Raw genomic sequence first — 24,131 nt, forward strand, 5'->3', positions numbered from 1 at the left:
TCAATTATGCATACATGATATGGCAATGGAGCGGATGCAAATCTGAAAAACATGCCTGTATGTGTGCTTTGTGAAGGCGAAACTTTTGATTGTACGGACGGACTTTATTACTGCCAAACATGCGGAACACAGTCACAGGTAAATTTTCATGTTGTTAGGTGTTAAGGTGTCTGATTTTTACGACTTTTGGAAGCACGTTAAGAAAGTTTTACAATAATAAACTGTAAAACGCAGTTAATGATCGTGACGTACTACACGTTTATACGTTCAGTCAAGGTCAACAATGCATGCATTCTGGCAATGTAATTCTACTGTGTTGCAACACTGTCTCATTTTTATTTCTTTCGCTTAATGCGGTTGGCTAAGGCCTTCAATGTTTCACAATGTTATCTCGTGATGCCTAGTTGCTTTACAGTACGTATTTTACTATTGGTTGTACATTGTACCTCATGTGTCTGTTAAGTTTATACCTTTGATGTAACACTTCGTTCTCCTCGTGGTAGCATTGTAATAGTATCACAGTTATTTCGTTTCAATCACTGTAAGTTTTTTTGGGGGGGGATACATGCCCTGCATGTATCTGTGGCGGTTAAATCTTGGTAGCGACTTCCCCCAAGCCTTTTGGCTTTCTTTTTGCTTGTGTTTGTTATTTCTTTGCCTGCCAATACTCTTGTCCGATCCAGCACTAGCTTATGGTGCTGGGGAGATAAGTGAGGCTTTTGATGGGCACACGTTATGTATCGACCTGCCAATACTCTTGTTCTGCCTGTCAGCGTAGTCCTGGGGAGACAAGTGAGGCTTTAAAAGGTCACGCAATTTTAGTCGCTTGTCACGCCAACCGCAGGGTGTGTCCCCTATTACACCAAACTTTGTGTTGTGTGTTTTGGTTTATTACATAATAAAGATATTTTGATGCGGAACAGAGACATTAACTACTGTTGAATCAGTGTTGACCTAAAAATTAATGCGTGCCAAATTTAAGTTGAGTCTTATAGAACATGAAATCAGTGAATTGTTCCTTGCAGACTTGCAGTTGATGCATAATTATATTTCACGTTTTCTCCTTATTTGGTCTGATCCCACGGATGTTTCTGTCAGCTGATATTGATACTGTCAGCTGATATTGTAAGGAATTTTAATAAATATGGGGTATATACAAGGTCCTCCTTCTCCTAAACAAATACATGTATGGGCAGCCCTCGTTTAGGCGGCAAATTTTGATAAAAAATCTATTGCCAGTTCTATTTCGATGGGGTTACCGTAATATAATTCCCACAACCAAGCCCTATATATTTAAAAAAAATTTAGGGGCATGTGTTCGGCAGCGAGGGGTGATAAGGGAGGGGGGGAAGGGGGGTGGTGGTGGAGCAAAAGCTGGAGATAATGGGGAGCAAGGAGTGGCAAGTAGGATATTATGTTTTCATATTCTCTTGATATTTGAGGTCTGTTTGTGATGTACAAACTACAATCAAAAGTTCACGCAGAAAATGAACGACATTGCTCAAACTGTTGAAACCTTACAAAGGTTACACTCAATTATCGAATTGTTCAATGTCCCATTTATACTTTTGGCGTTAATGACCTTTGACTACGTTGTTATGACACAATAGATTGCTTAAAAAAGTTGTTTACAGCCTAACAGTATCGGCTTCATTGAATTGTTTTTGCATGCGCTGTCTTTGCTGCTCAGTGTCATTGTTGACATGCTGTGACACAATTAATTGCTTTCTTGAAATCCCATTTGACATGAGCTCCAAGCCATCTGTGCCAGTCAGTCCAAAATGGCATCAAACCATAAAATTGAGTGGCATCAAATAGTAGTGTATGCGTTCTCCTCTGTTGAACGCAATGATAGATTGTTTGTTAACAAGATAGCTGTACAATAGTACAGTGATAATTCTTTCACTTGATACTAGTTTTACAGTTAGTGTGGTCTCCAATTTAGGACATTAGAGATGAAGAGGTCGCTGACGACCAGGTGGATGGCCGTTTGCGGGTGAAAAAACAAGGAAAACGTGGAGCAAAGAAACAATTCTGTAAGTCATCCTTTAGTTAAATGTTGGATAAGCAAAGCTTGTGGATAAAATTTTCAATACAAAGATTAGCAATAGCAAAATACAACGTTTTGACATCTTCAGGATGTCATTGATGATTGTCAAGTGAAATGTTTGTGCTTTACAAATAGATATACAATATGATGTGCGTGCGCATAAGATGACAAATTACAAGTGACAAGAAAAGGTGACTATTGATTGAGAACGGTCGGGAAGAGCTGGTACCTTGAGGATCCCAGATTTTGATTTCTTTTAGGTTGGCATCTCTTAACTCTACTATAAATTAAAGTACTTAATAATTACATACTGTAGCATTTAGTCACGCTGCTCCAGAAAATACATTTACATATTGGCGAAAATCAGTTTACATACCCTTGTCTTAAAAAGAATGACTGAAAATGCTCGTTTGGTAGAAATAAAATACTACGCTTATCAGTTGAGTATGTAACGAGGGAAGTTTCGTGCCAAGGTTTTACTGTTAAAACTCTGCTGTTGTCAGGGGCGACAGAGCTAGTTTCCATTGGAAACTTTTGCATGAACAGGACTAGAAACTAGCTTTGTCGCCCTTGACAACAGCAGAGTTTTAACGGTAAAACTTGGGCGCGAAACTTCCCTCATTGCATACTCAATTGATAAGCGTAGTAAGTCAGAGAATTCCTAGCCTCCCATGCAGTTGTTTTTCGATTATGGGGAGGGGTGAAACGTGATCGCCCCCAAAAACAACTGCGTGGGAGGCTAGAGAATTCCAAGAGCAGGAGTCAAACCCATAGATGTGCTTCAGGCTTGTGTAAGGTAGATCATAATTCTGACAAGATTTTATGAATGCAGCAAACTTTCTGCAAGCTGCTGGGATGTGTCAGTTAAGTATTGAAAGAAATGACAGTACAGCTGAACCTCTGCTAACAAACATCTCCTGTATGCAGACACCTCCCATAAGTGGACACTTATTCATGGTCCCAGCCACATACAAACACCACATTTTTAACTGCTTATAGCGGTGAATTCGATGGTATGATTTTGCCTACAATTATCGCATACAGCACACTTACACCATGACTACAACATGAATCGCGTCGTGTAAATCAACCTACCAAATCCTTACAACAGATGCATGCACGTAATGGTCCTAAGTCATATCGTAGGCCTGCCATAAGCTTGTCGCATACGAGAAGGCCCCAGGCAGACACTTTTCCAAGGCATAATTTTTCAAGTCTAAGGGTGTCACCTTATGTAGGGGAAAATTGGGGGGGTGGGGGGAAACACCACAATGCCACAAAAAATGGCAAATACCGTAAAACCACCATGACGAACAAAAATTGGAAAATACTACGGTATCATATCCTGCACTGCATAGCCAGCCATTTCGCTGTTACCAATAGCAAAAATATGATGCAAAAACCAGTGGCAGGACCAAATGACCACTTATATTTTGGTTGTTTAAACAATAAAATTGGAGATTAACTAGCACCATTTACTATCATGTACATAGATATACAGCCTATTTACTTGTGTGACAGAATAAGACTGTTTTAGTTTGTTTCTTTAACGATCATACATGTATATTAACTGAATATACGGTAGTAAAAAAACCCACAAAGGAATAGTTTTTGCACTGACTATTGTCAACCAAAATGCTAAGAATACAATTGGAGAATACCACAATACTGCAGTTAATGAATTTATAAAATTACCAAAATACTGCATGGAAGGGGTATCGAATGGTCTTTGCAAGCATTTGTGAGCATGCAACACAGCGTTTTTCTTTGCGAGCACGAGCAGTGACAATAGTTAGCCTTAGCAACAAGGACTTTTCAAAAGAGACAAACTAACTCCCGAGTTAGGATTTCGAGTTGGATTTTCGAGTTAGGATTTCGAGTTGGATTTTCGAGTTGGATTTTTGAGTTGGATTTTCGAGTTAGGATTTTGAGTTGGATTTTCAAGTTAGGATTTCGAGTTGGATTTTTTTTTGACAAAGCAAAACCCATAACAATTATTGAAAGCTAACCGTAAAGTAACAGGCTAACCGGAGTGCATAGTAGGCTAACCGAAGTGAATAGTAGGCTAACAGGAGTGTGTAGTAAGCTAACCGGAGTGCATTGTAGGCTAACCGGAGTGTAGAAGCCTAATTTTGCGAGCACTGCAAAATTTTGATAGACCATTTATGACCCCTCATGGAAAATTGACCAATACTGCAGTACCATTAACCCCAATCCCCCTCCTTATGGGAGCTTAACTTGCACAGGATTGCTATGCTTGATAAAAAGATTACATAACAAATACCGGTAAGTTTTAATTACTGTTTTCGTTTTTACTTGCATTCAACAGTTGCTGACAAAGGCAAACCATGGTTTATGTATGAAGCCTATCAGCACATCATCAAAGCACAAGTGGAATATCTCGTCAAACTTGGAGTTGACCCAGCATTAAAGGTATGTTAGTCATTCTTTTAAATAATAACCACATTGACCACATCTTTGCTGTTGCAGCACGTCCGACATGGATGTTTGTTTTCTTTACATGTAAACCCCCACCACCACCCCCTTGGAACTTCTAGGTTAGTTCAACATGGACGAATTTTGTTGTCTGTTTAAATGGAAAATTTTAGCCCGGTTGATGGGGATAAAATTCAAGAGACGAAACCAAAATGGTGACACATAAAGTTGCATCGTTTGTGACTATCGTAGGTGTGGCTTTGTTAACATGTGTAATTTTGCTAATAAATTAAGCTTATTCGCATAAATTATTTCTAAAGTGGGAATAGATACATGGCAAAATTATGCCATTTTGACCACCCAGTTACGAAATGGAAGCTATTTTCTCAAAAAAGGGTTCATCGCGGTAACCAGGATGGAGTGTTTTTATGGGAGAATTCTCTTCCTTGTTGCCAAGATCTTGGTTGCAGAAACCGAGATATCGGTAACCAGGCTGGTCCGCCTTCTCATATGAAAACATCGAAATTTTTACAAAGAAAAATAGGAGTGAGTCGAGATCTCAGTAACTGGGCCAGCCTGGTCAACCGGGATCATATGAAGAGGCCCTAAGAATTATTTCACGCTTCCCCACCCCCTTTTCCCTTATATTAGTGCAGAATGCACTATTGTGATGGTTTGTTGGCGCTGTCGTTCGCTAACACAGTAACACATTAACACAGTTACCCGCTATGGTGTAAACTTTTATAGTCAATTAATAAATTAATATCATTAATAATTCTCAATTAATTAATTATTCCTTGTGGAGGGGGTGGTGGTGGGGAGCACTTGACCATTCCCCCCAGGTAAAATGTAGATTATATCAATGTAAACTGATCAGTTTACATCAGTTTAATACAAAGATAGGACCAAAAAACTGAATTGTTACAGCATACACATACTGATGTAAGCTCAATATAGGCTACCACATAAACAGTGAAGAAAAATCTGAATAAAAATTACATCCTAAACGGAGACAGTAAAAAGAAATGTTAATGTGACAAGTACAAATTGTAACTACTACAAGCTACAGTGAAAAACATACTTTAAGTTAGTTAAAAAAAACTCATTTCAATTTTATAAAAAAAAATAAGAAAAAATTACCTTGAGTAAACTGGGCGGTGTCAAGTGGTGTGATATTCACAAGGAGTGGTTTATTAAGGGTTGAAAACTCCAATGGGAATAATTTGAAATACAGTGTACACCAGGCTTTTAGCCAGGCGGCCGTCCAGCCGTCCAAAGGACGGCCACTTTTCAGAAATAGGTGATTTTCGACGCCCTGTTTTGGGTGGCAATTTACGAACTTCTGTGGTTAATGTAACAAAACAGTGTGTATAAATTAAAAAAACTTACATTCCTTTTTGCTCTCAAGAGTTGTTTTAGTCTTGCTGGCGTGTTTTTCTTCTCTATTTACACTTTTTTTAGCGAGTTTCCTTACTGTTTTGTTCGCATGAATCAAAGTTAAGCGAAGCGATTTCACAAGCAAAGCCGCTGTTCAATAATATTAACTCCCCAAGTTGTGCCCAAGCTACTCTGCCGGGTGCTAAAAATAAATACGCACGTGGGTGCATATCCGTTCTTTCGTGTAAGTTTGTGGCTTGACAACTTCAAATTTCAATCACTGTTCATAACAACTGGAGTTTCTGTCCCAAATATAGTTCAATGTTAAACAAGGTAAGTTGAGGAAAGGATAGTTTTGTAAAATTATCAAGGAAAAACGGCGGTTTAATAAGTTAATTGAAAGACGTTTACAGCTGCTCAGAATCGCGGAAATCACGTCTTAGAGGCTTCAATTTTTCAAAATTTTCTGGGGAGAATACCCCCAGACCCCCCCACAAAAAAATGGACTCCCATTTTCTAAATCCTGGCTAAAGGTCGGGACACACTAGGTGACACGTCGCTGCAACACGTCATGGCGACATGTTGCTGTGACATGTCGCCTCGTGTGACATGGTGCATTCTTGCAACAAACCAGTCGCTGCAACAAATTTTGTCGCTGCGATGTGTCGCACGAATTCAAACTGGTTTGAATTCGTGCAACACATCACAGCGACAAAATGAGCGATAACAGCGTGGTCGCAGTGTGTGTACATGTCTGCGACAAATCGCTGCGACAAGTTGCTGCGACAAATTATAAATAAACCAATGAGAGAGCATCATGTATTGTTGCCGTATTGAATTGGAAAACTAGTTCACATTCCCACCCTTCCAAATTTGCTGTTTGTGCACCGAACAAACACCTTGTCGCATAGTGTGTCCCAACCTTAAAAGAAATACATTTTTGTGCCTTCAGGATGTTGTGTTCAAGCTTTGGTATAAGTACTTGCAAGTGACAGGCAATGCCTTTACTGGTTCTGTTGATGGCACTGTGCCGACCAAAGGATCCATTTTCTACTATCGGCATGCTGATCTGTTGGGTGTGAATAAACGGAAGCAAGGAGGCAGAAAGAAAAAAGTAGATCGTTTCACTGAGGATGATGATAATGATGAATTAGAACTGTGCTCGCATTTCAGTGATGAGGAGTTTTATGAAGGTATCAACACACGATTGTATATTCTATGCTAAAGAGAATCATAGAATGATTTACGACCCCATGAAAACTACAGAGAACTAAACAATTTATGATCATGGTAATAGGACTGAGTGGAGTCCAATTCGGTCTGTAATCATACAAGTGATTAACGAAATCGGATGACCGCGAAGTATGAGTCTGATTTGTTTAATCACAAGTATGATTACAGACAGAATTAGATGACACGAAGTCATGTAACTAATCACGTTCGAGAATTTTGTTAGAGTTTTGATTAACACTTAAAGGAGCATGTCATGGACAACACATCTTGAAAACATTGGCAATTTTTTTTCAAGTTTGATGTTCGTAATCTGTCTTAATCTACCTCAGTAGAAACCATCGACTTGTTTATTTTCAGGTATTTATCATTCCATTGTTGTTTTTCGGCGTTAGAAAACTATTATTTTGAGGTTTCCTTTAATTTGAAAGCAATCAGAAAAATAACTTACACTTTCAAATACCTTGACGTAGCTCCTTTAAGAACTGGCAATTTTGGCATAGCAGTTGCAAAGAAAAAGGCCTGACTCAGCTCCCATGCAGTGGCTTCATTGCCCAGGGGAGCATTAGCACTAGCATCACAGAGTCCATGCTGTGCCAGTAATTCTGAAATTGCATACGAATAAATAGGTTGATTGTTGTTGTTTTTTTTTTTTACGTGTTCTGTTTAAGGCCAGTACTGCCTGACTTTATCTCCTTATCTGTACACAGAAAACTAGGCTCCTCCCAACTTAGAAAAAATAAGGATTGCTTGCTTGCTTGAGTGACCGACTGATGCATTGGCTGACTGACTGGCTGAGTAATCAACTGGCTGACCAACCGACCAACTACTCGACCAAACAACTGACTGACCAACCGACTGACAGACTGATGGACTGACCAACCGACCAGTTTTCATTGGTTTACAGTTATCAGGTATGGTCTTCACCAAGTTATTTCCTGCCTTTTCTCAGATGATGACCCTTCAAAGGCTTTACCAAAAGATGGCAATGATGATGATGATATAAACCTTGGTGATGACTGGACTGCATTTTCTGGCAAAAAAAGGAAGCAAGTTGAAGATGTTCCATCAAGTGATGACAGCTCAGATAGCAGTGAAGATGAATTTGTTGGTTCTGTGACTTTAAGTGATTCTAGAAAAGCAAGAATTCAAAGTGGTCATGTCACTCTTCAAGCTACTCTTGCATTTTGTTATCTTGGCTTGCTTTGGCTCAATGAACCAGTGTTCCTCAGCGACTTAATAAGGTAAGTGTGTAGGCATAGTGGTCTCACTAGTGTTCTTTACTGGGAAAGTCGAAAAAGGACAGTTACGTCAGTTGTGATTTTTGGCTGACATTGCCAATACAACTCCAAATTTTGCCAGCAAGTTTGATTATGTGTATTGTCCTGTTTTTTTTTTTTTCGCTACATTTTCTTTCGTTTCAGCCAAACCCATATTGAAATGGATTTCAATATGGGTTTCTGAAATATTGTTGGGCTGAACAGTTTTCAAACTTAGTCTTGTTTGCTTGAAACTTTAAATTATAACGCCAGGGAGACGCATTTGGTTGCAATGAAGCTATATGGTTTTGTTATTTTGATCCAAATAATTACTTCCTTTGTAAACATTACCCGGTAAGTTTTATAGCAAGTATTTTGGCAAAAAAACTTAACTCAACTCAACAGTCCCTTTAACCCGACTTAAATAAACGTGAAATATTCAAGGGAAAATAAAAATAAAGGAAATATACAGTAACAACGTAAAACAGAAATTAACACAACGTAGACAGGACGAACAAGTTTATTTCAACACTAAGAGTGTAATCTTAAACGGAAACAATGTTCATGGTTCTTTCCCCAAATGTTAAGGGAAGGAATCTGACTGCTTTGTGCGTTTCTCATAGTTTTAATGATACTGGCAGATTTTCAGCCTTATAAAAATGTGATTTTTTCCAAGAGTCAAGAACGACTGGACTATATCGAGAAATAGGGCCAAAATAATAAAAATAAAGGTCATGGAAATTAACGCTCCACTTAATTAATGACGTTAAAATTAACGTTAACAAAAATATATTAACAAGAATTTTGAAATTCCCATTTCCTGAAATAAGGTATACAAAAAATGGTTCTTCCTGGCGACATCTTTTTAAAAGTTTGTTTTGCTTTTTCTTGTCAAACAATAAACTAAAAAAACAATGAAACCACCCAAGCTCAACTCATTTGTACTTTCCTTTTTTTGCAAGTTGAAGTTTGTTTTTGGCAATGTTTAATTTTAGCCAAAAATCGCTGCTGCCCACCACTTTTTCCATCACACCTTTTCAACTGACAATATTCGTATTCTGGGTAGTGGACTGGAACTAGCTTGCAATGGAGGCTAATGCGGGAAATCTTTTCAGATGCAAATGACAAGAAGCTTTTTTTTAGTGATATTCCCCCGCATTAGCCTCCATTGCAAGCTACACTGTAATTCCAGTCTAATACCGCGAATATGGTCTATTGTTTGAGGTTAAGATTTAGAATCTCACCGGATAAATATACAAAAAAAAACGTTTTAGAAAGAGCTTACAAAATATTGGTTGCTTAGTAGAATGGTTGCTATTTATTGATAACATGTCTATATAAGCTTGCCTTTCTAAAACTTTTCTAAATTTAAATTGCTCTAATTTTATGGTGAGTGGTTAAAAGAACAGAAAGCTGGCGTACACTGTAAACAGCACAGTGAACAGTGAGTTAGTTCTTACCCAATCGCTGTTCTTGTGTTGCCTTCTTCGGCAAGATTCTTTACTGTATTATTCAGTAATGTACCTTTCTCCACCCAGATGTATCCATGACTGCCTCCTCCACAGGCTTATATCCCAGGCCGATTGAGCGCGGATTCTGATAGCTGATAGATAATTGCGAGTGGGAGGATTGGGAGCAAACGCGTAGCGTAAGTGGGCGAATTGGGCGCAGTTGTGAAGCGCAAGCGGTGGTTTTTTTGTCCCTGCTTTCCTCAATAATTAACTAGCATTTCTCCCCACGATGAGTCCACGATGAGTCCACTAGCCAGATACCAGTGGACATCTATACATTGCAATTCTTGTGTTGCCTTCTTCGGCAAGATTCTTTACTGTATTATTCAGTAATTTACCTTTCTCCACCCAGATGTATCTGTGAGTGCCTCCTCCACAGGCTTATCTAAGGCCGATTGAGTGCGGATTCTGATAGCTGTTAGAGAATCGCGAGTGGGAGGATTGGGAGCAAGGGCGTAGCACAAGTGGGAGGATTGGGAGCGGGCGTGAAGCGCGAGCTGTGGGTTTTTTTTCACCCCCGCTTTCCTCAATAATTAACTAGCATTTCTCCCCACGATCGTGAGTGACTGGGGATGAGGCAGTATCTGTGAGTGTTTTGCAAAGTCTTTTTGCCCAAGAACCCAACAGAACATGAGTCCACTAGCCAGATACCAGTGGACTTGTATACATTGCAATTCTTGACTGTTCATGCACTGCATGCGACATAATCATAGTAAAAGTAAACTTTATTTTAGTGTTAGTCATTCTAGAAAAAAAATAACTGGGCATACTGGTAGTTAGTAAGCATTTTTTTCCAGGTGGGCAAAACAAGGGCAGCTCCCATACTTCCAGGTTACCAGGCACATCCCTCGCTACATGAAGTTTGGATCTAGAGATTCTCTTTTGTTGTGTCCCATTCGGTAAGAATTATTTGTGAGTTAAATATTGAAGTCTGTTTCCAGTCTTTCAGATCAAAGGGGCCAGAAGATGTGTTGGCATGGCTCATCTGTGCTAGTCGTTTACTCTGGTTTTTCTCCTTGATAAAAATCTTTTGAAGATATTTAAGGATCTTGAGATTTGCATGAGGATCTTTCGTGGATCTTGATGAGGATCTTTTAGGAACTTCATCCATATCCTCAAAGATCTTGTAGGATCTTTTAAAGATCATTTTAGCCCCTGGAACGTTCCTTCAGTTACGTGCAAAGATCTTCCAGGATCCTTTAAAAAGATCCTTCAGTATTCTTCAAGATCCGTAAGCATCCTTGAAGATCGTTAAGGATCCTTCGGGATCTTTGCACAATTTTTGGAAGATCTTTGCTGAACTTGAACGATCTTAACAAGAACCTGAAAGGATCCTTTCAAGATCCTGTATGATCCTAATGAAATCTTTGAGGAAACTAAAGGATCCGTGAAAGGCTCTTTGAAAGGATCTTTGTTTGGAACCTCATAAGATCATTGTAAGATCCTCTTGAAATCATTGCAAATCCTTAAAAGATCCTTTTCTTCAAGGATCATTAAAAAGAACTTTTGCAGATCTTTGCAGGTCATTTCACACTAGATGTAAGTTGCATTCGTAAGCAATCTTGACACTTGACTTGATCTTATCAGGAACTGCCAAAAAAAAAAAAAACGGGAAAACCTCGCGCAATTTTTACAATTTTCACCTAAATTCGGTTTGTTGTGGAAAATTATTATAGTGTTGTTTTACCACTATAATTGTGTACAACAGTTTTCATAGCTTTCAAGATATGCCTTTTAAAAGGAGTGATTTAGATATTTGTTTAAACAAAAAGCCAGTCAGATAAAAAAACTGCCCTACAAGTAGAAAAGAAAAAGAGGAAAGTTATTTCATCCAAGGCATTACACGGTCATTTGACAGAGGTCAGAGTGTAAACACTTCATCTCGCGAACGCTTATGCCAAAAACAAAACTGACATAAAAGATCTTTTTCAAACACAGGAAAAGTTGAAAAGATGGTTTGAAACAAGCAGTAGAGGTAAAATCTCACCCGAATATAAAAAAAAACATTGGGCAACAGGCTGTCATTTCTGTGTTACTTGGTGAAAGAGCGGGTGTCAAAATGGGTTTAAGATGACGAGCTGTCAACTGAAATACTCCAAATTTAACCAGTGACCATGAACGCTTTGGAGTGTTATTTGAAATCCTGCACCACTGTTATCCCTTTTGTCACGAGAAGACAGTGTGAAAATGCCACAAGCGTGAGTTAACCGCACTAAACTGACATCTGTTGGTTGCCGGCTGGAGAGAATACGCAATTTATGTATTATCCTCATTGACTATACAATTGACTATAAAAATAAGCGAAATAAGACTGTGATGTTTCAAAGTCATCTTGACTCCATTATCAAGTAGAAAGAAAGATAACGGTCTAACGTTAACGAATGCTTCTTATTCGTGAAAGAAAACCTACACTAAACACGCACTCGAACTCGATACGTGCGAAAGTATTTTTTTAATTAAATGCAGCACGCTTTGAACGCTAATTACCCGGTACCGCGAAAATTTTTCTAACATACCCTGTCACCTTTATTTGTATTTAAACTTGAAACTCGGCCGTTATCTTTCTTTCTACTTGATAATGGAGTCAAGATGATTTCGAAACGTCGTAGTCTTTTTTTGCTTATTTTTATAGTTAATTGTATATTGAAATGTTCTCTGACTATCTAGACATGCAGTAAAATGTGGCATACTTTTGTTGATTGATAATTAAAATCTCATTTTTGAAATTGCATTCTTTTTTAAATACGCGCGATATCAACAGTATATTGTTTACTGTTGTTACATTTTAAAAAAATATCGATCCAAGTTTTGTTGTTACTTGTTTTTCCCGTGGAAGTAAGTATGATAATAAATATTATATGTACTGTACGTAAAATCAATTTAACTCACGTACACACTTCATAATATCTTGTAAGACGCTTCTGTCGTACTTTGTATAATTTAATAACAACAATAAAATATTAAAAATTAAAAAAAGTATCGATCCATAATTGTTTTGTCTAGGGTACTTTGATCATTATACCAATTTTTAATAAAAATACTAAAAATGACAATGTGCTCAATCACTTAATTTTTTTACAGTCTGGTATAATATAACTGGTGGAAAACAAACACTTGTCTAGTCTTTCAGTAATATTTAAATTTTCTTTTCCTAGGGTACCCACTGTAACAAAAATTCTTAAACTGGCAACAAAGATCTCAAGTCTGCTGCGGCTTCCATGTTTTCCAGAACCTAAGTGGTCCACATACACCACGCGTTTTATCTCGGATCTACACCTTCCAGGTAACGCAAGTGGCAACAGTAGTACATGGAAGGCGGATGATTGAAACTTTTTAAAAGGACTATGTCACGGGGATTTCGCAGATTTTTGGTCTAAACTGCGCTGATATAAGTGGTAGTCAACTTTACCATGAGAAACAATATTTTTGAAAATTTAACCGAAGATATAACCTTTATTTGGGAATAGAAATCAATCTTCGGCCATAAATATCGATTTTTTTTTTTCAAATTGCAATCCATTTCCATCCGAGCCATCCGCAGCCAAACGCGCTTTTAAACAGTTTTAATGCTCTAATTATATAGCTGTCAGTAAATCCTATATTGTCAGCGCAGCTATTTTTCCTTAATTTCTGAGAACTGTCCAATTTGGGATTAAATTTGGATAGTTTCAATACCCGATTCCCTCTATAGCGCGCGCCTGCAGGGAATCACGGTAGTTGTATTCATCAAACCACGCGCGAGACTCAACAACGTGCATCGTTGCTGAGTCTCGCGCGTGGTTTGATGAATACAACTACCGTGATTCCCTGCAGGCGCGCGCTATAGAGGGAATCGGGTATTAGGACTTTCAGGTAAAATGCACAAACTGTCCAATTTAAGAAAAATTGGACAGTTTTGTCTCAGCCAATCAAATCGAAGTAAAAACAACATGTGACGGATATTAGCCAATTAGCACAAAGCATAGCGTCAGCCCTGTAAACTTGTCGCATTGTTAGTCGACAATGGCGGAATTCAGAGGCAAGTTTGCTACGTTTTTCCATTCTTTTTTAGCTTTTCAGCAATAGTAACAACAAAGAGAAATTTTCTACGTTGTCAGAAGACGAGCTAGCTACACTAAGAAGCAAACACCAAGAGCAAAACACCTCAAATAGTACAAAACTTGGGTGAACGTAAGTGCAGCGAAGCGAAGCAAGAAATCTGTCAGATATTCATAGCCATGAGCTAGATGCAATTCTTTGTCGTTTTTTTTTTGCTGAAATTCGAAAAGAAAAGACGGCGATGAAGTACGAACAAGATAGTGGAAAGGAGTTTGTCAGATTCAAGAAGTTGTAAAGCTCCTTGGACAGTGATGCAGTGTTTTCACTCACTTTGTAGCAAGCTTCGCAAACTCAGGTGAATAAAATTGCACTGTTTTGTTTAAGTTTTAATTGTGAAGACAATGCTTTGAGTGAGTTGCATGTGCTGTGTTATGCCTACTATTGTTGATTGCTTTTCCCGTTCTGGACATAAGTTTATTGTTTACGCTGGATTGACTGACTACAAGCTATATAATTAATATGTAACCGGACTACATGCTTGTCCAATTTGGAAATAATTAGATTCAAAAAATTCCTCTGACAGCCAAATTGGCTGCCCTCGGAATTTTTTTCATCAAATTATTTCCAAATTGGACGGTATGTAGTCCAATTACGTATACTAATATACCAATTGTTAATAAAAAATGGACCATTATTTTTAAGCTTTCTATGACACAAATATAAATTTTGGCTGTACAAAAATCTTTTAAAATCCGTGACATAGTCCCTTTAATTGTGGGGTGACTCTGTTGAGTAGTCTATAAAGTGGGCCTGTGTATGCATTTTTACGGGGACCAGAGGGGGTAAAATGGGAACTGCATAGAATTTCGGCAAATTTTCACTGGAAAAATGGGATTTAGATCACTGGGACGGGAATCACAAAAAAATAACAATAGAACTGAGACTAGGATTTGGAAAATCAGGAAAACAACGAACTGGAAATGGGATTTGTGTAACATTTGGGCTGGCGAAATGGCGTTTTATACCTCCGTTCAGAACCCACGTATATAGTAGAGTAGTGAGTGAGAAAAGCCGTATGTTAGTGTGCACGGTGGGTGGATCTTGGAAAAGGCACCACTATAATCATTACTACTCATCTGTTGAGAAGCGGGATGCAATTAATGTTGGGAATTTGAAGCCCTTCTAAAATGTTGTTGAAAGGTTGCTGGGTAGAGCCTGGTAGTAAAACAGGTACTGATGTTTTGGTCATATCAGCAGAAAACCATATCACGTAAGGGATAAACGCATTTTTCTGGTCTGAAATACGTGTATGATGAGGGTCGTGTGCGCCCTACATTCCTACCTAAATGATCGGGGGGTACCTTCTTCCTGGACACAGATGAAAGTTTCTTCCCACTTTTATGGTAATGAATAACAGTATTATAAATTATGATAACCATTCGGTTCCATGATAATACACAAGATATAAAAACGCGCTTTCATTGCCTCAAATTTCACTCCTTTTCCAGCCTAATTCAGGTAATCTACTTGTAGAAGACAGACAAATAATTGCGGATGAGGGAGAAATTAGCACGCAAAATGTTTTAACTGGAAGAGAAGCACTAATCTAATACTCTCAAGCTGTCCGTCACTGTCTGTTGCTCAGGAAGGGCCATATATATTCCTCTCCCGTTATTTACCACAGTTATTATGGATATCAGGAGCTCTTCCCTCGCGTACAAACCAAACCCTTTTTTCCCTATGAAGGGAGTTGCTTTTGGGCATGTGCAACGCCAAAGCAATAATTTAGTTTGGTAAGTTATCCACTTTTCAACAAACAATCTCTAGCCCCAAGGTGCTAAGCAATTTTAATGTAATGTTCCCTTTTTTAAACAGGCTTTCTGCATGGTGTAGTGCGTAACCTCACAGAAAAGGTTAAAGTTAACATGAGAATCCATCCTGGCCTAGAAAGAAGACGGTTAATCCCAAATCTTGAAGCTGGTGCAATGGCCTTCATTGTGCTTGCTTTGAAACTCTGCTATGGAATTGATGACAAAACAGAAAGGTAAGGATTAATAATAAATCTCAGTAGAATTAAGACTTTTTGAACCTCCAATGAAAACGAAATGGGTTTGTTCGAGAAATAGGGCGTAAAATCTCCCTGTTCGACTGAGTGAAACGTATCTAGAGAAATCTTGGATCCAATATGGCGGATTCAAGATGGCGGCTTTAAGGAGGCTCGATGTAGTTATTTTAGCCGAAGGGTGGTTGTTTTGAAAATTAAAATTATCTAGGAAGCAAATGTTCGATTTTTGCCAAAATACACCATAATCATCAAATATGACCAAATTTTAATTTTTTACTCGTCACTTTGTCACAAAGGTTACCATAGCAACCATTGACGTTTTCTTTTGTTCTCAAAGAAGCTTGGTTTTCTCGAAATCTAGACTGACACTTGGTATTCATTTTTTGATATGTTCAAGTACAGTAGATTTACTACCTGTGCTCAAAATTTTAGGAAAATCTGTAAGAGCGTTTTAGAGTAAATCAAGAATGAAGTTTTTGGTATTTTCTTATAATTTCTTACAATCGGCAGTCGATATATTTTAACAAATTAAAGCAAAAAGATTTCGCTTTTAGTTAATGGTCTTTGATGGTGTAAGTATTTATATTTCAGTGAGAGAAACTGTGCTCAAATAATACGAAACAATTTTAAGGCGCCTATTTTATATTAAAACGGTGTTTTTCTGAAAATTTCATTCTTGATTTACTTGAAAACGCTCTTACAGATTTTTCTAAAATTTCGTCAACAGTTAGTCAATCTACTAAACTTTAACATATCAAAAAATAAACACCAAGTGTCAGTCTAGATTTCGAGAAAATCAAGCGTGTTTGAGAACAAAAGAAAACGTCAATCGTTGCTATGGTAACCGTTGTGACTAAGTGACGGGTAAAAAATTAAAATTTGGTTACATTTGATCATTATGGTGTATTTTGGCAGAAATCGAACATTGGCTTCCTAGGTAATTTTAATTTTCAAAACAACCACCCTTAATCTAAAAAAACTACATCGAGCCTCCTTAACGTCCCATATGACGTCATTAGAGCCGCCATCTTGGATTACAATATTTTCTTAGTAAGTCTACTTTTGGTTTGAGATATTGGGAGGTTCAAGAAATCGAGGGTTCAAGAAATCGGGATTCTACTCCACTCTATAAAAGAAGAGGCGAGCTGCATAAGCCGTGTCTTCATCAAGTTTGTTGTTGAACTTTCTTTCTGCATGTTTCAGGCAAACAAGTAAGCAGCAGTAAAGATTTTTCATAAGTACACTGGTTTGACTAGATTTCAAACCAACATATGTCAGTTTGACTGGCTTTAGTTTGAACTGTAGCACTCCAATTGAATCCGTTATTAAGCGATGACATAGTCAATGCTTTATGTCATGTGCCGTCGACCAGTTCTGTCATGATCGACTGACCGAATAGGACTGGGAACTAACTACAGGAATAAATGAGATGTGAGCATAGATCGTGTTTAGCACAATAACAAACCGCTGCAAAGAACACAAAGCACACTACTTCTGGAAAATTAGAAATGAAAATACAAAATTTGATCAAAAAAGGGAAATTGTACTTGACGAGTTTAATTAGATTCAGTAAACAAACATCTTCTACAGTTGGCCTGTGTAAAACAGTTATGAGAGTGGACCTTGGTGGCTCGAGTGAAGAACGGGAAGAATTCTTTATCAAGCTTAAACCAGTTGCTATGCTACAAGATAGTGCAACAGTTGATGAACAATCATTCAATTCAGAAGTTGTCAGCTATCTTTATTTTATTGTTAATTTTTCTTGACAAGTTTCCTAAAAAATACTTAAGGCCCCCTAGGGAAATGTCATCGCTTCTGCATAGATTGCGTGTCGTTTATTAAATGTGGTGCCCAGGATTGTTGACCGATACCTAAATCACTGAATAATATTAAAGCATTTTACTGACTTTCTGAATGACTTTCTGAACGTCAATTTTAATGCTAAATTCAACTCAAGAATTAAAAAATTAAGGAAGTCAAATAATAAAACCATTGTTCAAATGGATAGCAGGTTATACATGAGCGTAAGTGGCATTTTCTTACTGCTTGACGTTTCAGACACACCAGCAAAAGTTGCAATAAATAAGTAAAATCTGTCCAAGGAAATTTCTTGAGCCAGCAATTTTATCCAGCGAATTGCCTAGCAACAATACCTACTCCTTTGATGCTATGCTGACGTCAAAGCCTTGAGGTGCTCGCCATTTTTTTATTTGCTTGTTTGTTCTTAGTGGATGACTTGCCGAGTTGTGTACGTCTTACACTCTTAACTCTAACTTGCAGGGAACAAGAAGCAATTGCAGTGCCTACAGAATCAAGCTCCAACAGGAAATCATGTGATACCATTCCCCTGTTCACCGATTGGCTGAAAAGCTGGAAGCACTGCGAGGCAAGGAAGTTCGAAAATGGCGTCCCTTGGACAGACGAACAATTCAAACTCGTACAAAATCCCACGGCTTATACTGCCTTCTGTAAATCAGACATTTTTGGCTCTTGGGAACCCACCGACCAGGTTTACACTGGAAACCAGCAAAAAAACCTTCGTGCAAACCGCATTACAAACGAGGAGAGCCAAGAAAAATACGCACAACTCTTTAAAAGCCTAATGAGCCGTGAACAACAGGAGGAGTTTGACAGCTCAGCCACGCCCCAAGTCACAAGTTTTCCTGCCACGTGCGTGCACGAAGCTAACACTGACAGAGGAAAAGCGAACTGTTTTGACAGAATGCAATCTCGTGGAATTGAAACAGACAGGCTTTTTGGAGACGATCCCCTCTCAGCAGACAACGATTTAAAGTACATCAGCTACCCTGCGAACTGTGCAGATCAGAGCTCATTTCCTAGCTCGTATGAAGCGCTGCTAACTATTCTGGCAGATCGCATTGAAATGAAACCAATGGACATACAAAGTAAAGTCAGCAAACTTGAAAAGTCCTTGTTTTCGGGTAACACTCTTTTTGATGGAATACTCTGATATATAACTTTTTCATAAATAAACAAGGTTTTTTAAAAGGGGTTCTACCTGAATTTGAATGACATCATTAAGAGGTTTCATGAAGGGTTGAAGAAAATTGAAACACCACCAGACAGTTGACCCCAACGCAAGATCACTCCAGGTTGTCAGTCGATTGTCAGGGGGACTGTCTGGTGTCCGCCAACCAATTTTAAACTCCAAATTCTAATTTTTTAAATCACATTTAATCTCCAATATTTCTTATTTCTCTACATTTTGCTAATCTTTTGAAAAAAAAAACACCTTCTCTCAACCCCTCCCCCCCCCAAAAAAAATGTACAAAACACCGCAAAACATAGATATATGGGATGAGTGAAGCGTTTTCGGATTCCGTTTAACCGGCCTTTAGGTGAAACCCTGCCTTAAAGGGACCGTGTCAAGGATTTTAGCCAAATTTAGGCATAGGAATTGACCATCAAATTTGTTTAAATATATAAAATAACATTTTAAAACAGTGAAAGGATATTTAAATAACACACCAAATGCAAAAGAAGGTACGGATGGCCAATAGTGACGAAGATTGAAACGGATTGCGATATGGGTTTTTTAAAAATGGTCCGGCGGAACAGTTTTCAAAGTCAATCTTATTTGCTTGTAACTTTAAATTATAACTCCGGGAAACACATTTGGCTGCAGTGAAGCTATGGTTTTGTCATTTAGAATCATAGAATTAATTTCTTTGCAAACATTTAGTTTCATAGCGGGTGTTTGGCAAAATTTAATAACATAAAATTAACTAAGCCGTGACACAGTCCCTTTAAAGGGTCTGTAGAACGATAAAACAATAACTAGCTATCTCTTATTCTTGGTAAACCTAGATGTCGGGAATGTTAAAAATTTTGCTTTATATTTGAAACAAACAAAACATTTTTCGAGTTTATATGAATTTTAAAAACACGTGTTTGGGAGAACGAGAAATGCTGTGGGAACACGAGCGGCAGGCCAGAGTTTACAGAGTTTTGCCAAGTTTTACGAGATCTCCCACATTTTCACAAGCGTCCTTCTATTCAAAGGTTAGAAAACGAGCCTCAGTTTTATATTAAACAAGACGCTAGCAGAGCGTTCACTCCGGCCCTGGAAGTGACATAGGGGTGGAGGATTAGGGAGGGGATTGGGTACGTATCGGAACTCCCGGGTATAAGAGGCTAAAATAAAACATAAAATACACCTATTGTTATTAATGTGCCATCATGAAGGAAAATTTTGCTTGACCTGCATCTTTTAAAACGCTTATTTCTCAGCTGTTATGGGTGCGATTAAGCTCAAATTTTACAGAGACATAAAGAAATGACGAAAGATTGTGAATGCCATCTTTTATTTGGTAGATTGCATTTAACGGCGATGTTATAGCCTCGTTAGTGCCAAATTTGGAAAAACATGGTTTTGTGGCAGAGTTTGCGGAACGAGTAGGAGACACCACACTGTGATCTTGTCAAAAGCTAATCAGTCAATACCTCAAGAGTGTCATAACAGAAGCGGATTTTTTAATTTAAAGTTTGCCAGCAAGTTATGGCGGTTTAAGTGCGCAAATTTGAATTCAATGTCTTCTACCTCTTTCTAAAAGCGCTCTTTTAAAATTCCGCTTCTGTTATGACACACTACAGTATTCATAGTTTACCTATCTGCAGTGGCAAGTAATGAAGTTTTGTATCCGCGCTGTATTCTCTGCCACAAAATTGTCGGAAAAGTCCAAACTTTGAGATTTCCGAAGGTGTCCCGACCTAAATACGATCATTTTGCCAAGGAAAGATGTAATTATGGTAATTATATTCCACGCTTTTATGGTGAGAACTATTGTTTATGCCAAATATTTTGTGATTACTCTGAGTTGCAGAAATATTCAAATTTAAATGAAAATAAGCTTAAAGACTTCCTTCAATCTATATGAACGTTTATCGCTAAGTGTTGCTTTAAATTGGTTAAAATATCAAAGAAACAGGGATTTTTTACAAATCACACGCACGCGCCCATATTTTTGTCCAGTCATAAATATCTCGTAAAGTTGTCGATGTCAGTCGTTGTACTTCGTGCATACACTTTAAATAAATGCATAATGATGAGCCTAAGGTGTCCCCCGCGACCTTAACTTGTTGGACATTTATCGAACGTTTAAATAACAAAGACAATGTTTGTAAACAAATATCTTCCCTATAAAGAATAAAGAAAAGCTGCCTAGATAAAACTAGGAATATAGACGTGGTTTTACAGTGTGAAGACTTAAATGCAAACAAATAAACAAAATGACCAGTAAACTTAGACAATACTGTGGAACCCCGATATATAAACGATGTACCAAGGGACTGGCGAAACCATATCGTTATATCGGGGAATCGTTAAACGTCTTAAACCAGGATTTCGTTCCGCTGTAGTAAGGACTCGCTAATGAAGACTTGTCAAAATATGAAACCATCTCAATGTGGTACTTCTTGGTGCAGAAAAGCGTTTTTCGGGAGTTATTTATGAATCACGGAAGCGTTGCGTGACCACCAGATAGCGGCTGCGAAGGAGACTAGAATATTGTTTACACAACTCTGAAACTACATGATATGGTTCCTTCCAAAAACTGAATTGGTAATACTTTCTTCATTTACTTAACTATTAATGAAACTACTTGTTTGCATTTTTCTGGAGTACTGGAGTAATTTTTTAAATCTTTTATAAAACACAAAACCAAAGTCTGGTCGCCGTTGAAAGATGATCAGATAACACCGCGTCTGTCTCGAAACAAAGATCGATGACCCTTCAAAACCTAAAATACCGAACTAAAGATGGACAAATGAAAGAAACTTGAAAGAAACGTTATTTCAGATTAATTTTCATAGAAGATGAAGCAACGAAATGTATTCAAAAGGTCTCAAAAGCGTCAATTTTAAAACTCGTGAAACAACCCTTGCACGCTTTAATTAAATTTATTCACGCAAAAGCATTTCTTGTACTGCAGCGGACGGCTTTTGCATTACAATTTTTTACTTGACTACTTTTACTGATCCTTCTAAAAATGCCATCTAAAATTCAAAGCAATAATATACATAACATTTGCTTTCTGAAGTCTCGAGATGCCGCAGAAAGTCCTTGATCAAGTCCATGATTTGTATTCAAAACACACTGCGTCGCGACACAGTCTTCGCGGCCCCGAAAGAAAGATGGATTTCTTAACACTACCAAGGTTTTAGCAATCTGTACTTGCCCCAGAGAGGGAAGTTTACGTGTTTAGCATAACAAACAAGACCTTGAAAGTTTGTAATCCCTTCCGTGGAACAAAAGACTCCGCATCAAGGACTTCACTTGCAATGACGACTTTTCCCGGTGGTGGAAAACACGACCCCCAGTCCATGGACTACCCCCATGGACTACCCAAATGGACTACCTAAAATGGACTACCCCTAAAAATGGACACCTATACTATTCCGATGTGTACCACTATGAGCTTTTTATACACTTGCACTTACGTCTTCCTTTTTTCGCGCGATCCCACCCTACTATACATCCGCTGATACGAAGAGACTCAAAAAGCATATTGAAGGAGAGCCGCACTCACTACGGATTTTTATTAGATAGTTGTGAACGATCTAGGTGGCATTTTCAGGACGGGAGAGAGGAAAAGAAAAATAGGCCTGTAGAGATTATTCAAGGAGAGTTAAGTGCGTATACAGCTCAGTAGTGTACACACTGGAATAGTACTAAGGGTATTCCTTTTTAGGGGTGTCTTTAGGGTCCAGGGCCTGGTAGTCCATGGGGTAGTCCATGGATGGGGTCAGTGTTTTGTCCACCACCACTTTTCCCTGTCGAGGTCAAGCAGATTGTACGCAAAGCACAATGGGATTACGTCACTCGATTGCGCAATTTTGCAGATTTGTGACTACAAAGAAATCAAGCCCATTTTACTACTCCTGGCCTCCAGCCGGAGTAACAATATTTACAATTATATTACGAGCTCGAAATTTAAATCATTTCATAGTAGTGTTCTCAAAAAATTACGTCCAATTTAACGATTTCCAATTATTTGTTGCATCACAAAGTGTGATTAATCATCACACATTCCAAGCTCGTGCGAAATCGTTTACTAATTAACAATTAGACGGCGAGCTTGAGGTTTCTACCGGCTGATAGTTGGCGAGGGGCGAAGCCCCGAGTCAACTATCAAAAGCCGGTAGAAACCGAGAGCGAGCCGTCTAATTGTGTTAGCATAACCCACTGACCGATCTATTAAACTCAGAATATCGCTAGAATTGATTAATGGAAGGTTTTGATTGATAAAATTAAGCGAAAACTAAGCGCGCGCTCCGAGAGCCTTCTACGGATCAATAGTAGGCACCTGTGTAGCCAATCAGATTGCGCGATTACCAATAGTAGGTCAGTGTGGTTATGCTAACGGCTGATAGTGTATGAGTAGCTGAACCAATCAGATTGTCGCATTTGCATTAGTTTACTAGTAGAATTCTACTAGGCACAACCGAGGTGCAACCGGGTTGACTATCACTCATAGAAAAGGAGGGCTAGTAGTTCAACTACTAGCCCTACTATAAAACAATTAAATTGTTTTAGTAGGATAAAGGGCAGTCCAGAACTTAAAATTATAGGTATTTTAAGCCAAAACTAAAGAATCATTTTCCTTTTGAGGGCAACTCGTGCGTTTTCTCGGCGATTAACAAAGATAACGCAGAAAGTACAGACGAACTACAAGAAAACTTGACCCTTTTTTATGAGCTGGGCTCGCCCCAGTCCTAGTAAGTATTCAATTAATTCCACTTGTAGCATAAATAGCGTGACGAAGGACGTCGTTTTCTAGATCGTGTCTGGCAATTCTTTTCACTAGCACGGCAAAAATAAGCAATTAGTTATACACGTATTAGTAGCGAATAACGGTACGGGGTAAGACGGCGTTGCAAATTTCCCTTTCGTAAACGGTCGTTGCCATTTGAAGCGGTCGATGCCATTTCTCAGAACGGTCGTTGCCATTTGAAATGGTCGATGCCATTTATACTTTGGACCAAATCGCTTGAAAGGATCTTTCAAACTTCTTGAGAGTATCAGATGTTTGTTAAGAAATGTCAAGCGATTCCAAAAATTATTTTGGTTTTCTAGTTGACGAAATATCCGAGCTTCGGTATACCATAAGATCGCTATGTTCTCGAGACTAGTAAAAAATTTGGCT

General features: G+C 38.3%; 1 protein-coding gene across 1 annotated transcript; it reads left to right on the plus strand.

Annotated features, from left to right (window-relative positions):
* The first annotated feature begins 5 nt into the window (after positions 1–5).
* LOC144642909 (TATA box-binding protein-associated factor RNA polymerase I subunit B-like) lies at positions 6–19,175 on the plus strand. The gene is made up of 9 exons (XM_078502014.1): positions 6–138; positions 1,946–2,036; positions 4,380–4,483; positions 6,816–7,056; positions 8,046–8,337; positions 10,661–10,762; positions 13,019–13,146; positions 15,777–15,945; positions 18,247–19,175. Exons 1-9 carry the CDS (start codon positions 52–54, stop codon positions 18,935–18,937), a joined length of 1,905 nt encoding a protein of 634 aa, XP_078358140.1. The 5' UTR covers positions 6–51; the 3' UTR covers positions 18,938–19,175.
* Positions 19,176–24,131: the final 4,956 nt, after the last annotated feature.

Source organism: Oculina patagonica, chromosome 2 (assembly GCF_052425735.1).
Source record: "Oculina patagonica isolate OP01 chromosome 2, crgOcupat, whole genome shotgun sequence".
Lineage (NCBI taxonomy): Eukaryota > Metazoa > Cnidaria > Anthozoa > Scleractinia > Oculinidae > Oculina > Oculina patagonica.